This window comes from Anguilla anguilla, chromosome 19 (assembly GCF_013347855.1).
Source record: "Anguilla anguilla isolate fAngAng1 chromosome 19, fAngAng1.pri, whole genome shotgun sequence".
In the NCBI taxonomy this organism is placed as follows: Eukaryota; Metazoa; Chordata; class Actinopteri; order Anguilliformes; family Anguillidae; genus Anguilla; species Anguilla anguilla.
Window position 1 is genome coordinate 8,375,806 of NC_049219.1, and position 16,499 is coordinate 8,392,304.

The following is a 16,499-nucleotide window of genomic DNA, read 5'->3' on the forward strand; positions in this document are numbered from 1 at the left end:
TCGTTAAGTTTGACTTTGATTTCGGCATTGCATAGAATCGTCAGTTGGTTCTGTCGACCATCTGTGGTCCTGCACTGTTTTTGAAACATTTCAAATGCAAGACTTCCACCAGCTTCATTTTCATCAAACATAAAACGAAAGCTTTTTTTTTAGCCATTATAATAAAGGCTTTTTAACTTTGCCCTTTTCCTGCTCTCCTCATTGGATTACTATATGAGTGCCTTGAACGCTTGTTAGTTCTTTAGTTCTTTTTAGACTTATTATTCATAAAACGAAAGCTGTCTTTAATCTGCACGTTCCACGGGCGCCTAAAACTTTATCGATAAGTTTTCAACAGGGACAAAACAAGTTTTAAACTGACTCCTAATCATTCATTCATTCATTCTTGCATTGTCTTTATATTATGTTCCTTCCCATCCCATTTGATGTGAAAATGGAACTCATTTGATGGTGCTGTAGTGAATAAGTGCAACGCCGTTGGCCCGTCCTGCCGAGCTGACTGCATATTCTTTTCCAGGACAACCGGACCCCCCCACGGACCTGGACCTGACCGACGAGGGGGAACGGAGTGTCCAGCTCACCTGGATACCCGGAGATGAGCACAACAGCCCAATTCAGAGTATGTGAACCATCAAAACCCTCATTGTTTTATAATACTATCTGCCAATCTGACAGTATGCTGTCTATCCTGTGGTTATTGTATTTTCCTGTCACATTCATCTGTATCACATCAACTGTATTGTCCTGGATGTCTTCAATCATGTCTCTGTTTGAACGTTATGGAACCGCAATGGAAATGAGCCTGTTGGCTTTCTTGTGTTTCTCTCCTCGGCAATTTTTAACGGGTTACCGTCTGCTATGATGCCGCAGTCCTATAAAAAATAATTAATTCACTCACTCGCTCACTCACTCATAACGAAGCCCTTATTTCCTGAGTTTCCGTGGCGATTTCGGTTCAGACGCATACGCGCTCATCTTAGGGCCCTCTCTCCTCTCCTCCCCTCCCCCCAGAGTTTTTCATCCAGTACGAGGACGGCCTTCGACAGCCGGGCGTCTGGCGCAACCTGACCGAGGTGCCGGGGACCAAGACCACGGCGCACCTGAAGCTGTCCCCCTACGTGCACTACGCCTTCCGCGTGCTGGCCGCCAACCGGGTGGGCCACAGCCCGCCCAGCTACCCCTCGCGCCAGTACAAGACCCACCCGGCAGGTGAGGCTGCTCGAGAACGCCGAAAACGCATCGGGAGCGCGAATCGGCCAATCGCGGATATAGGTTGCTATGAGCAACCGCAACAACCCCATCAGTGATTGGTGGCTATGCCTCCGGGAGCCCTTGAATGGTTGACGGGGAGTATAGCTAGAAGGCATCCACCAATTACTGTTGGGTTTGTTCGATTGCTGTTAAAAATCCACCCCATGATTGACGGAGAGCTTCTCTCTGGTTTCTGTTCAAAAAGCACCAGCGTCCTGTCCCTATGTTATTGACCTGTGAGCTCTGGCTCCCCCTGGTGGTCAAATGAGCTTCAAACAGCAGTGAGCACAGCGGGAATGCGGGGATCCTCTCCCAACTATAGACCCACCTCAACTATCGAAAGTCCCTCAACACTCTGTTGTGGGACTTTCTGTTGCAGGGATATTCAAGGACGGACAGTATCTAAATAGCACTGTTTTGAAATGTGCATTTGCACATCGACATTTCATATGTAAATATTCTGTGCTTTATTTCATAACAGTTAACAGATTAAGTTTCAGTCTGTTTAGTTTGGCCCTGCACGCTTTCTCCGGTTTGCGGAATGAGTTTGTGTCAGGATAGCCGGACGGCGTTCAAAGGGAAGCTGATGACAGGCGCTTGTCGCGAACCTCGCTCCTGACTCCGGGAATCCATTCCTGCTGGCATTGACACTCCCAATACACAAGGAGCTGATTAACTGGCCTTAGGGAGTTATGACTGATTGATAGTGAGAAGCGTATGTGACGTGCGCCTTTAGCAGGTAAGGCAGCCGAAGGTGTGTAATGAGGTTCAGCTGCGGACGTGCCGCTTCCCAGCCGGTCCTCACTTCCTCTTGTCTTTCAGCGCCCGATGAGAACCCCACCGCGGTCCAGGTAGCCGGGACAGCGTACAACAATTTGGTGATATCCTGGAAGGTGAGCGCAACCAACCTCGCCGGGGGGGGGGGGGGCTTCCGGCGTGCCCGCGGTCGAATCAACGTCTCCACTCAGGAACGGCACGACGGCAAAAAGTGCCGAAGCGCGGAATGAGGCGGAGAGCAGTGAAGTTTTAACAGCGTTCCAGTGAAATCCGTTTTAATGAACCCCACCCGCCCCGTCCCTCCCCCCTTCGCCCCCCCCCCCCCCACAGCCGCTGACGGGACTGCAGTCCAACGGCCCGGGGCTCCGGTACATGGTCAACTGGAGGCAGAAGGACGTGGAGCGGGACTGGTTGTCGGTCATGGTGGCCAACGTGTCCAAGTTCGTGGTCTCGGGGACGCCCACCTTCGTCCCGTACGAGGTGAAGGTGCAGGCGCTCAACGACTACGGGAGCGGCCCGGAGCCGCAGGTGCACATCGGCCACTCCGGAGAGGACCGTGAGTCACGCCCCCCCCTGATGAGTCACCAGTGATTACGTAATAGACGCACACGTCATTACAGCCTCCCTCTGAGTGTGACTGCTTCAGAGTGCTCACCATGCTCTTCCATGGGCACTGTTGCCTCGGGAGTTCCTGTGGAGCTGCCTGCGCCTTCCATTGAGCACCATTCCAATCAGGCGCTTGCTAACATGTGCATAAATTCATGCTAACGTTCGCATACATGAATGCTAACGTGATGACGTGTGCATAAATCCATGCTAACGTAAGCGTACATGAATGCTAACGTGATGACGTGTGCATAAATCCATGCTAACGTAAGCGTAAATGAATGCTAGCGTGATAACGTGAGCGCAAATTTATGCTAGCATGCTAATGTGAGCACAAATGAATGCTAACCAGCTGTGTTCTGTGCGTTTTTTCGTCCCTCCGCTGCAGTCCCCATGGCGGCTCCGGGCAGCGTGCAGGTCCTGGTGCAGAGCAGCTCCCTGGCGGAGGTGCACTGGGAGCCCGTCCCGCCCCGCGCAGTTCGGGGGCGCCTGAAGGGATATAAGGTACGCTGCTGACTGTCAATACTGCAGGGAATCTGTGCCCGATGCTTATTGGGCAGTGTGTAGTGACGGACTGTGCTGATTGGGTACCCGCTGTGACTGACTCTGCTGATTGGATAGCCAGTGGGAGTAACTGTGTTGCTTGGGTAGTGAGTGTGACTGATTATGTTGTATGGCTAGCTACTGTGAGGGACTGTGCTGATTGGATAGCTGGTATGAGGGACCGTGCTGATTGGGTGCTCTGCATGAGCAACTGAGCTGATTGGATACCCGATGCGAGTGACCGCACTGATTGGATAGCTGACGTGAGCGACCGTGCCGATTGGATCCTACGTCTTCTCGAATCCGGCAGGTGTACTACTGGAGGGAGAAGAGCCTTCACAAGCACCACCCGCACCACGAGGAGCAGCAGGTCCTGACCTTCGGCAGCAACAGGACCCACGGCAAGCTGCCGGGCCTCCACCCCCACAGCCTCTACACCCTGAACGTCAGGGTGTTCAACGGCATGGGCGAGGGCCCCCCCCAGCCCCAGCCAGCGCTTCGAGACTCCGGAGGGAGGTAGGCCCGGGACGGGGGGGCCGCTCATCCCCACCCACTCAGATCTCCGTCATGATGGAGACGTGGCTGAGACACATCGACACGTATTAAAATCGACACGTATTAAATATCACAGTTTAGCCACGTGATTAGCCAGCCAATTTAGTTTCCAACCTTTCCTTTGGCTAAAAAAAAAAAAAAGGTTTTGTCATATAAAATGTAATTAGTTTGCATTTTTGGTTCATTACATTTTATTCAATGAAGGCAATTCAATTGTCTTTTATAATTATGATCACTTATGGTCTGACTAAGTCATGATTTACTTTAATTTCATTTTGAAATTACCGTAGATGAGAACATCCAGTAAATTGGCTGTATTAGTTAATTTAACCTTTAAAGGCGGGTTAAGGTTAAGGTTGGCACTGCGAGACGCTCTCAAGGCTGCCTGTCTCCGCAGTTCCTGGGCCGCCCGCTTTCCTGAAGATCACGAACCCCAACCTGGACTCCCTGACCCTGGAGTGGGGTCCCCCCGCCGAACGCAACGGGCGCCTGACCGGCTACACCCTCAAATACCAGCCGGGTGAGCCCCCACTTTTAGCCTTTCAGCTATGGGTTTGAGGAGTTAGCACGTCAGCTACATGGGTGTCCTCTATAAAGCCTTCACGCGGGCAACTTATTTGACAGTAGCGATTTGCAGTTCTAGGTATCCCAGCATGCCTTGTGTTTCCCCCTATGTAAATAAAGGAAGTTACAGAAATTGGCGTTGTGATCGAGGCTGCATTTGGCACCACTCTCTTTTAAAAAGCCCTTCGCACCCCTCATGGAACCAGACGTTCACCCCAGCAAACACAAAATGTTTCAAGAACGTTCTGGAACATTCCAGCCAGATTCTTTTGTGATGTCTTCTGGGGACAAAAAAAAAAAATGTTCGTTCGTTAGCTTGTGATCAGATATTTTAAAAAGGGTTAGGCAGGGTCTGGTACAGTCGGTTTGGGAACGTAACGACATGCCCCTCCTCCCCTCTCCAGTTAACGACACCAATGAGCTGGGGCCTCTGGAGGAGCTGGCCCTGCCGGCCAATGAGACGTCCTTCACGCTCCTCAACCTCATATACAGCACGCGCTACAAGTTTTATTTCAACGCGAAAACTATCAGGGGATCGGGACCCGTTATAACGGAAGAGGCCGTCACAATTATGGATGAAGGTAAGGTTCCAGACCCTTACGGGCGGCCTCCTTGATGTCCTTCTTTCAAATCTACACGGGCTGGCATTTGAACACATTGGCACGTTGGAGTTTTTGTTCTGGTCTTTGCTACAGTGTACACACTTGTTGCTAGGTTAGCGTTCAGACCACGTCACTTGTCACTTTTTGAGACATTTGTCAAATTTCTCTCCCGATGAACTGATGTGTTCTGGTCACGCGTGCCCAGTCTTGAACCCGGGTGACTCTTTATATCAATGGTCCTTCATAAGAGCTCAACAACTCTTTCATAAGCACATGGAAATGCCATGTGATGTCAAAATGGAGGGTTTTGGTCGGCAAGCATCTACAGCAGATGCACTGACACATGCAGCCGTAAGCTGGTCAACTTACACCTTGTCTGCATTTTGCACTGAGCCTATTCTTCTTCCATTTGACCCGTCGGTCTCACCGATGGAATCGGAAAGGGAATTCCATTTACTTATCATCATAAATCCTCTATGAATATTACGAGTTTGCAATTCTGAACTGACAAAACGGACGTCTCTGGGGGCTTTTGTTAAAACAAATCGATGACCATGTGAGCCTCTTCACCTCAACCATATTGAGATTCGATTGATTTATCAGTCAAGTGCTCAGTGTCTAGTAAAAACAACAGAACTGTCCAGGATTTTTAATTTGTTAACTACACATTATTAACAGAGACATGGAGTACTCTTCCTTCCTTCCATTTGAACAGGAGGAGACTATGAAGCCTTGAGTTCCTTTAGCATTAACTGTTAGCATATAGCTAGACTACGTGGCCAAAAGAATGTGGACACCGGACATCCAACCAATTGGTCCACCCTTTGCTGCTATGACAGCCCCCACTTTTCTGGGAAGGCTTTATACTAGATGTCGGAGTGTTGCTTCCATTCAGCCAGAGGAGCATTAGTGAGGTCGGGCACTGATTAGTCCTGGCTTGCAGTTGGCTTTCCAATTGATCCCAAAGGTGTTGGATGGTGTTGAGGTCAGGGCTCTGTGCAGCCAATCAAGTACTTCCCCACCATTCTCGACAAAACCGTTTCTATATGGACCTCACTGTGTGCCCTGGGGCATTATCATACTGAAACAGGGAAGGGCCTTCCCCAAACTTTTGGGGAAGCACAAAATCGTCTAGAATGTGATTGTATGCAGCAGCATTAAGATTTACTTTCACTGGAACTGTGGGGCCTAGCCCAAACCCTGAAAAACAGCCCCAAACCAAGGGGTGTCCAGGTACTTTTGGTCATATAGTGCATATTAGCATTAGCTATTAGCATAAAGCTGTATTAGCATTAGCTCTAGTCAGTAAAGAGACTCCACAGAACTGCTGCTGCTGCTGCTGCTGTTCTGATGGGCTGGGCCGTCCATTTAGCGTCTGTAGCTCCTCTAGCGGTGGGTTCAGAGAGAACCATAATGCAGCATTGGGTGACCTCCATCATGCAACCCATGAGCTAACACACTAACGTTTGTCATTTTATCTTCCTGGTCCTGTCTTCTCAACCGAGGGGACACCACTCTGGAGTTTGCATGCTAGCTGGCGTGTATTTTAATTTTTTTTGTAAATGCTCTTTTAGTCTTTGTGCTGCCTAGTTGCCTTCAAGAGCTTGGGCCGGGTTAGGAGAGCAGGGAAGCTCTGCTCCCGTCACCTCCCGCTTACGTGGCCTCCCTTCTGTGTCTCTGTGTTCTCCTCCCCAAAGCCCTGCTGAGGCGGCCCGCGGTAAACGCAGGCACAGGTAACTGCGCAGAGAAGCCTGCATGCCCTTTCACATAGCCCCGCCCCCCCGGCACGTAAGCCCCGCCCACAGTCTGTAAGCCCCGCCCGCCCGCGGCATCGGGGAACCCCTGAAACGGAGACGCAGCACGGGCGACGGGACTCGACGCCGGTCCTCCCCTTACGAAAAAAAAATCACGTGAAGTTTTTGAAAATCACAACTTCACATGTAAATTTATCATTTGAAACACGTGAAAATAAGATGTCTTGTGAACTGGACAATCTTTTACATGTTATTGGCTTTTTTTCACGTGAATGAAAATTTTCATACGCCCAAAAAAAGTAACGTGACTTGGCATAGGTTACCTTTTACCGCTGTCACCTTATAAGTGAGATCATTTTTATAATTAGCCTGTGCACTCTTCACGTGTTGGGCGTTCATGTGTGGTTTTTGAACCAAGTGATTTTTTTTTCCCCCGTAAGGGTCGCTCAACGCTGCCAATCACTCGGCATTGTCTCTCTTTCAGCCAATCATCACTGATTACAAAGCCATCCTTAAGATTGCCTTGAGTGCTGGCTGACCACAGCCAAGCAGTAATCAGTCCAATAAGAAAGGGTTATCTGTAATCGCCCTAACCGCCCCCTGTAATGGATGTCTTCACGCTTGCCGACACGGTAACCTGCATGACGTACTAGCTCCTGCATGCTAATGGCTAAACGGCTAACTCTCTCTCACGCGTCTCTTACCCTGTGATGCTGGGCGTTGTGCCGTGTCTGTTTTGTGGTGTGTGTGTCTTACGCCTGTCCGTGTTCTTTCAGGGTACACCGCGCCCCCTCATCCAAACTCCCCCATTACGCAGTCTCTGCGCCCCACATTCTACAAGGGTACAGCTCTTCCCTAGTCCAGAGTCTTCCTGTCTTCCACAGCGGGGATAATAAAACGGGCACCAGGTGGCTGTGATGTCACTTTAGGAGGCAGAGGAGCTCTACCAATCACAGAGTGCGTTGGAAACAACCAGCGGAGCAACGCCGATGGTGATTGGCGGATACTTTTTGCGGCTGTTTGCCGGTAATTCTCACTGGTATCCCAAATATAGCCAGAAAGTATCCGCCAATCATTGTCAGGACTTTTTCGATTGGTTGTTTCCAAACCACCCTGGTGGGGCTCATATCAATTATCTTCCTGTGCGGTGATGTCATGACTGCCTCGCCCTATTTTAGTATCCCCGTTTCACGCCTCTACTGTCATTGTAGGCTGTCATTCTGTCACCTCTCTGATATCTCACAGTCAACCATTGTTTTTCTGTAACGGTATTTTGTGGCATGCGTATGCAATTATTTCGGAAAGGGCACTCTCCAAAATGAACAACGACAGTCGAAGTGGAAAAGTGTGTTAACGGTGGGGTTTTTTTTAACACTTGCTTACCAATAGCAGATTTACAGACTAGTTTTGGAACAGTGCAGAAATGGGCAGTCCCTGCTCTGCAGTTGCACGTTTGAGAAGTTGCGCTGAATGAGAAATGTCTGAAGTTTATGGTCTTGAAGAAATTTCTGGGCAATATTTGCGCTCATAAGATGATTTGGTCTGAGCACGTTTTCTTGGAATGTGTGATTTCTCTAGATTAGTGCACTGCCTCTCCTCTTTAATAATTGCATATCTGTCCAGTGTGTACTATGTCTTGTTATCGCTGTGTATTTTATCTGTTGAGACTGCCGGACCTTGTGCATCGTGCTCTTGTGTTGTAATACAGACACTTTGCCTCTTGCATTAAAGTAAAAAAATAAAAAAATAAATAATAAGTCATGTTCATCATCACACTGGTGTTTCCACAACCCTCTCTGTTTGATTGGCTGTCCCAGCTGACTGACCGCTGACCTGTTGGCATCACGACCTGTTCTTGTTCTCTCCTGTGTGTTCAGCGCGCCCCGTCGGTCCTGCTTTTGGGAACGTTAGCTCGACCGTGAGGGAGAACGAGGCACTTATCAGTTGGGAGTACTGGGGACCAGATAAGAATGTTTACATTGAATATATTGTAGAGAACAGTAAGACATTCTTTTAACGCCTTTTGCTAAAAAAAACAAAAACACCCTTTAGATTTCCATTTAGCACACCCAACATAGCGACAGGTGTCAAGAGACTCTACAACCTATAATTGCTGCACCTACAAAAGTTTTTTCGAACCATGGAATTGAAGTGGCAGCATCAGGCTTCCTGGTACTTGCATGTTGGTGCCTTAGAAAAAATTGAACAAGCTGCCCTTCAGTTGGCCTGACTGTGATTGGTCAAAGATGCATTGTGGTCATTGGCTCAAGCTTTGCCTGTCACAGTTGCAAGCCAATTAGAAGTAATCTCCAAATTATAAATTCATGATACAAAAATGAGCCTGGCATATGAACTACCCTTTATGCATGCGCACTCTTGGCTCTCAAACACAGCACATAGACCTGTCTATAACTGTGATACATAAGTTATGTTTTGCCTGGTTTTATTAACCTCTCTACAAAAAAAAAAGACATGTATATGTTGTACAGTTCTTGCACACCTGTATCCACTTGTAGTTAGAACAATGTAGAATAGTCATGAGTTGTTTTGAAAGACCTGAAGCTGTTTGATGTTGTTATTGTTGCCATCAGAAATGGTAGACAGATTTGGTGTAGAAGTAATATTAGTCACTCATGAATCTTGACTAATTACACATTGCCTTGGGATACCGTTTCCCCTGTAGTATTTAGTGCAATTCACAAACTATACTATTAGTTGGTGAATCGCTATGTGGCATGTTGTAGCAATGTAGATAACACAGTTTAGTCAACTTTTAATCACAGACTTAGTTGAAAATAACACAAAATGTGCTGTCCTTAACTAGACATGTAGCTGTGTTGAAAAATGACGCTGTTTTTAACGCATCTCTTTTCAGTTTGCAAGCACATACTTTATATTGCCTTTTTATGTTTTGGTTACCTTTTAAAGGTCCAGGAAAATGGTTTCAAGTAGGGAGGGAGTCGAAGGGAGGGAAGACACCGCACCATGCGCCGGTGCTAGCTTTTTAGCAAAGCCGCGTTGTTTTTGTCGATAGTTGGCGAAGACCTCCTCGTGAAAACGGACTCCACAAATATTTGCATATTATTTGCATATTACTAGAAGAAAGGATTTCGTTGGTCGTGGCGTTTTAGTGACTTACATTCAGTTAACCCCACCCGCAGAAAACCTGATGTTTAGCCAAGCAGGAAAGCAAGCCAATCTCTTGTCAGAATCATTTATAAATATTTCTGGGTCATTTGTAAATGCAAAAAAAAAAGTATTAAAAAAAAACGTGTCAGCAATGAATTCACAGATTTCAGTTTCCTGGACCTTTAAGTATAAAACTTCGTAATTGGAGCGGTTACGGCTGCCCAGTGGATGCATGAGCTTCCTGTTGCAGACAAATGTGCCGACCGTCTGCAGTCCCCCGCTTGAAACGAACTCTCTTTCCCAAAACTCTCCTAGGCAAAGAAGAATGGAAAAAAGAGTTCGTTAACGGCTCTCAGACCTATCAGATTAAAGGCTTGAAGCCTGGCGCGTCCTATAAGGTGCGAGTGGTCGCCAAAGACCAGTCCGACGAAACCGTGCACAGTACGGAAGAGTTGTTGATAACGGTCCCAGGTGAGACGGCCCCCCTGGGGGCAGAGCCGCGGTCGTGGCGTAGAACTGCCTGTGCCGCTGCCAAGCACCGCAGTAGGATCTGTGTTCAGCTGCGTGGCTTGGAGACGTAGAAGCATGAAGCCCTGTTAGATGTGTGTTCAGTTGCGTAGCTTGGAGACGTAGAAGCATGAAGCGCTGTTAGATGTGTGTTCAGTTGCGTAGCTTGGAGACGTAGAAGCATGAAGCCCTGTTAGATGTGTGCTCAGTTGCGTAGCTTGGAGACGTAGAAGCATGAAGCCCTGTTAGATGTGTGTTCAATTGCATAGTTTGGAGACGTAGAAGAATGAAGCGCTATTAGATGTGTGCTCAGTTGCGTAGCTTGGAGACGTAGAAGCATGAAGCCCTGTTAGATGTGTGTTCAGTTGTGTAGCTTGGAGACGTAGAAGCATGAAGCGCTATTAGATGTGTGTTCAGTTGTGTAGCTTGGAGACGTAGAAGCATGAAGCCCTGTTAGATGTGTGTTCAGTTGCGTAGCTTGGAGACGTAGAAGCATGAAGCCCTGTTAGATGTGTGTTCAGTTGCGTAGTTTGCAGACGTAGAAGCATGAAGCCCTGTTAGATGTGTGTTCAGTTGTGTAGCTTGGAGACGTAGAAGCATGAAGCCCTGTTAGATGTGTGTTCAGTTGCGTAGTTTGGAGACGTAGAAGCATGAAGCCCTGTTAGATGTGTGTTCAGTTGCGTAGCTTGGAGACGTAGAAGCATGAAGCGCTGTTAGATGTGTGCTCAGTTGCGTAGCTTGGAGACGTAGAAGCATGAAGCCCTGTTAGATGTGTGCTCAGTTGCGTAGTTTGGAGACGTAGAAGCATGAAGCCCTGTTAGATGTGTGCTCAGTTGCGTAGTTTGGAGACGTAGAAGCATGAAGCGCTGTTAGATGTGTGCTCAGTTGCGTAGTTTGGAGACGTAGAAGCATGAAGCCCTGTTAGATGTGCGCTCAGTTGCGTAGCTTGGAGACGTAGAAGCATGAAGCGCTGTTAGATGTGTGCTCAGTTGCGTAGTTTGGAGACGTAGAAGCATGAAGCCCTGTTAGATGTGTGTTCAGTTCCACTACCACTCGTCGTCTCCTCCTCCTTTCCTCCACATACTTCCGGGTCGGAGACAAGTTTGAAGCCGCTTCGCCAATATAGTTCTGTGCGCTTCGCTGGTCTCCTCCAATACTGGGACACTGGAGGGAGGGAGGGAGGGCACAGTGATTGGTTTCCGGGTCATGGAGGAGAGGTGGTGGTAGTGGAGGAAAGAAGGACGCACCCGTGATCTCAGTCGGTTTGGCATTCGTGTCCTACACCCGTCGGAGATGCACACGCATGCCTGAGCGCGCCCGTATCTGCGTGTGCACGTTTGCGTGCATGTGAGTGCGCCCGTGTCTGCGTGTGCACGTTTGCGTGCATGTGAGCGCGCCCGTGTCTGCGTGTGCACGTTTGCGTGCATGTGAGCACGCCCGTGTCTGCGTGTGCACGTTTGCGTGCATGTGAGCGCGTGGCTGTGTGAGTGCTGCTCCTGTGTGTGGGTATGTCTATTCAGTATTCTCCTCTGTTGTGAGTTTTAATTTTTTTATCATGACTGAAATTCCTATGCATATATCTTTCAGGACTACTAGGGTTTTTTCAATGCAAAACGACGCTTCTGTAAGCCTGCAGTGTATGAATGACCTCATGCATACTGATTAACCTAACTTTTCTTTTCTCTGCTAGAAAGTAGTTTCCTTTGTTTCTATTTCATAGTGTATCGCTGCAGGTACATTTTTGAGTTGCTTGGCAAATATTTCAATAGAGGGGTTTCCACACAATGACACAGTAATTTGGCTTTTCTTTCCACCCCCTGTTACTCTCACACAGGCTATGTGCCAGCATTCAATTTATGATGAAACTCTAGAAACTAAAGTCTAGAAACTTCCAGAAGGGATGTATGTACTGGAGCCACTCACTTATGCAAACCTTACTTTCCTTCATCATTTTGAAGAAAAAAAATACATCCACCCGTTTCCTTGAAAACAGCATATTCCTGGTGTTTAATTCAGTTGGATGGAGGAAGGTTTGCGTGTCAGTGAACACAAAAGGCCACCTGTATGTAGATCCGTTCCATACGTTTCTTAGCTAGTCGCGTTTTCAACAGCGAGCCGCACAGTGTCAAGTGAAATCTAGTTGTGTTTAGTGAGGGAAGGTTTTGGGAAACAGCTCCCATTCTTGAGCATGTCCTGTCTCCCCACCCAACCGCCCCCCCCCCCCCTCCCCCGACCCCCCCGGCGTTGTGGGTGCAGCCACGGCGAGCCGGCAGGTGGACATCGCCACGCAGGGCTGGTTCATCGGCCTGATGTGCGCCATCGCCCTGCTCATCCTGGTGCTGCTCATCGTCTGCTTCATCAAGAGGAACAAGGGGGGCAAGTACCCGGGTACGTCGCCCTCCGGCTAACCACTTCCCAACGGCTCCCAGAATAAACGCTTCCAGGAAGTTAGGACTAAATAGTTCCAGGAAGTTAGGACTACACACTTCCAGGAAGTTAGGACTAAATAGTTCCAGGAAGTTAGGACTAAACAGTTCCTGGAAGTTAGGACTACACACTCCGAGGAAGTTTGGGCTAAACACTCCCAGGAAGTTAGGGGTAAATGCTTCCAGTTAGTTAGGGGTAAATGCGTACAGGAAATTGAAGTTGACCAATGTCCTCTCTCCTCCCAGTGAAAGAGAAGGAGGACGCTCACGCCGATCCCGAGATCCAACCAATGAAAGACGACGAAGGGACGTTCGGAGAGTACAGGTGAGGAACCGTGACTCCGCCCCCTTTAGAGCCCCAGCAGGTCTGGAGCTCCACCACGAGCGGCGATTCGTCAGCTTGGAGCGTACCCTGTCTCTACCACCCCCCCCCTTTCCTTACAACCCCCCCCCCCCCCCCCCCCCCCCCCCCCCCCCCCCCCCCAAACTCTGGACTGCGTCTGGAGCGGAACGGACTGCCCTGTCCACGGGACTCGAAGCACTGCCAGCTCCTCTCTCTTGTGTTGTGTTTGAACTTTAGCGATGTTAGCGACTCTTAGCGCGTCGAGTGTGTTTCAGCCGTGCCGCGTCGCCCGGGAAACGGGAACCTGCGCTACACCGAGCCTCCTCAGAGTTCGGGGCTGCGGGGCGAAATGGAAAAATAAAAACGAATGCTGCTGAGATACTTTGGAAGCCTTTCGTTCCTGATTCCGTTTGTAGACTGCCTTTAAGGCCTAACCAGCTCCTTCAAAGCCTCCTTTAATTTCCTTAAAATGTTCCTTGGGCACCTCTCGCTAACATATGAGCCTAATTGCTGCTTCATAGATGAATCTATGCTAACATGTATGCGTATGTTATCACTCCATCTAAATGAGAATTGAAAGTTATACGTATTCATGTGATAAGCTGTAGCTTCAACGCTGCTTCTCCAGTCGCACGTGAAGGAAATGGTTCTTTTTTTTTGAGCTTTTTCTTGTACTGTGATTTTTCTCTTACTCTCTTCAGTATGCAGTAACCGACGAATGCGCCATCTTGATTTTATACTTTCTAATTCTTTTTATAATACTGTATTTGAATTTGAATCAATGCTCCGAAATATCTTTCAAATAATATGCTATATGACATAAATGTGTATCTTGTGCAATACGCATGACAACAGATACTGTGTGCTACAATTTTGTGGAAAGTATTCAGTAGTGTGTTACCATACATATATTAATCAAATATTAGAGGTGCAGTATTCACAGCAACAGTACGTCATTAAAGCACAGTCTAAATGTTGAAAATGGTTGACACTGGAATTGTATAAAGAACTGAATGTTTGTTCAGACCACAAAGCTTGAAAGTGTGATATAACCTAAAAAAAAAGAGCCTGTCTGAAAATATATTGTGTAAATGACACTGAAATATATATGTCATATATTCCATCAAAATGGAATTCAGACTTGTTGTCAATAAAGGCCAATACGTGGAGTCTCTCTTTGACAAGGCTTCAGATATGTTTGAAAAGTAATGTTCAAAGGGAAAATATTATTCTTTCTCCATAAAGCAACTGCTTCTGAGAGGAGAGGTGAACTGCGTTCTCTGTGCTTATTTAAAAAGCCTTTATTGATTGGTGTTTCATGAGCAACTCTGAGCAAGAGTGCTGATGTAGGATCAGTTTCTGCCATTGCGGTCATAATGGATACGGTATAGATACGGACAGGAGATGAGCTTGATCCCAGGTTAGCTTTTTGAACGTGGGCCCTGCACGAGAGCTGGCCTTTCCTCTTCACTCGTGTGTCATTTTTCTTCCCCACACTTCTGTAAATGGGAGACAGTACTACAGGAGAGGTACCCGTCCGATTCTCCACTCGCCATTCCCTGTCACGCGTCATCCCTCCCTGTCCTTTCACGGTTAACACAGACTACCTTTCACTAAAAATGCTTTCTCTCTGCAGTCCTCCCTAGCTGGCTTTTGTTTTTTTTGTTTTTTAAATCTTTTTATTCATTGTTTATTTAATTTTTGCTTGTCATTGCCTGAAATTTGTGCTTTCGCGATATATACCTCCATCACGATGTTGGATTTCCAGCTTTGGCAGCAAACTCTTTTGTTTGTGGATGGGAAATGTTGCCGGGCAGCTCTGTCTCGGCATCATAAGCTTCTCCTTCCTGTGTTGGCTGGCGGGGGGAAGGGGAAGTGGGCGGGACTTCCTGTTCTCTGGAATCCAATCAGCCTGTGCAGTCTTGCATCGACCATTCTTGTGTTTCGTTTTTGTTTCCTTCTAACTTTTTTTTTTTAGACTGGGGCCAATAAATATTGATCCACCAGATTTGCAGAGCCCTGTATTACTGGCGCTTCAGTTTTGATCTGAACCCAACTGATTGAATACCGCCATAAAATTTGGCAGTAGGAAACTGAACCTGATCGATTGAATGCTGCCATAAAATTTGGTACAAGAAATCTCAACCTGACCAATTGAATACAGCCATAAAATTTGGTACAAGGAATCTGATCCTGACCAATTGAATTACAGCCATGAAATTTGGTACGGTGAATCTGAACCACTGCTTTTAGTCGTGGACACTTCCTCTTGTGAAAAAATAAGTGACTTAATGAGCGTATTTGCACTGTTGCTCCGTCTAAAAAAAAAAAATTTTTTTTAAAAGAAAAAGATCCTTGTGATCCATTTCTGACCATTTCACCTGTAACCCCCTGCTGCATGTCATTTTCTCCTAGTGACGCTGAAGACCATAAGCCCTTAAAAGGCAGCCGCAGCCCGTCCAACGGGACGATAAAGAGAGACGGCAGTGAGGACAGTTTAGTTGACTACGGCGAGGGCGGCGACGGACAGTTCAACGAGGACGGATCTTTTATCGGACAGTATAGCGGGAAGAAGGAGAAGGAAGCCGCCGAGGGCAACGAGAGCTCGGAGGCGCCCTCCCCCGTCAACGCCATGAACTCCTTCGTGTAGCTTTCGTACCGCACGCCGCCCCGTCGCACTGTGAGCTCCCCACACACACGCACACACACACCTCACACACGCCGCCCCGTCGCACTGTGAGCTCCCCACACACACACACACACACGCTGCCCCCTGTGAGCTCCCCACACACACACACACACACACATGCACACCTCGCACGTGCACACTTCACACACACACCTCACACGCACACACCTCACACACACACACACACGCACACACAACAACATATGCACACCTCTCACTCGCACGCGCACACCTCACACACACACACACACACACACACACACACGTGCGTGGACACATGCAGACACGACAACACATGCACACCATTCACTCGCACGCGCACACCTCACACACACACATGTGCGTGCACACATGCAGACACAACAACACATGCACATCTCTTCCTCACACGCACACACACACACACACACACACACTACCATAACAAAGATCAGCACAAAAGTATTACCGCTGTCCCTTCCCCCCTTAAAATAACATGAACATAAAAATGTAACTGTTCATGTAAAGATATGCTGCATAGTTGTCACTGTGAACACACCCGCCTCCGCGCGCAGATCATTACTGTTAAGTAATAACGGTTAGCAGGATTACTGTAAAACAGTAGAGTTACTGCAAAAAAACGGTAGCGTTACTGTGAAAACATCACCGCAAAAACAAAAGAATTGCTGTCAAAAACAAATTACAGGCAAAGGCAAGTGTGAAAAGAAGAAATATAGGTGAGAGGTGAAATGCCCTGAGCGGGTGGAGCGTTAA

The 16,499-nt window shown here is 47.9% G+C and overlaps 1 protein-coding gene across 1 annotated transcript in view; it reads left to right on the forward strand.

Moving 5' to 3' along the window:
• The window catches only part of nrcama (neuronal cell adhesion molecule a), a 62,511-nt gene extending 46,740 nt beyond the window's left edge, over positions 1-15,771 (forward strand). The window contains 16 exon segments of the mRNA XM_035402273.1: positions 518-619; positions 1,012-1,209; positions 2,074-2,144; positions 2,359-2,584; positions 3,023-3,138; positions 3,488-3,652; positions 3,654-3,693; positions 4,130-4,252; positions 4,701-4,877; positions 6,596-6,631; positions 7,429-7,494; positions 8,530-8,652; positions 10,097-10,252; positions 12,545-12,676; positions 12,961-13,039; positions 15,473-15,771. Coding sequence (XP_035258164.1) covers positions 518-619; positions 1,012-1,209; positions 2,074-2,144; positions 2,359-2,584; positions 3,023-3,138; positions 3,488-3,652; positions 3,654-3,693; positions 4,130-4,252; positions 4,701-4,877; positions 6,596-6,631; positions 7,429-7,494; positions 8,530-8,652; positions 10,097-10,252; positions 12,545-12,676; positions 12,961-13,039; positions 15,473-15,707 — 2,045 coding nt within the window. The 3' untranslated portion in view covers positions 15,708-15,771.
• Positions 15,772-16,499: the final 728 nt, after the last annotated feature.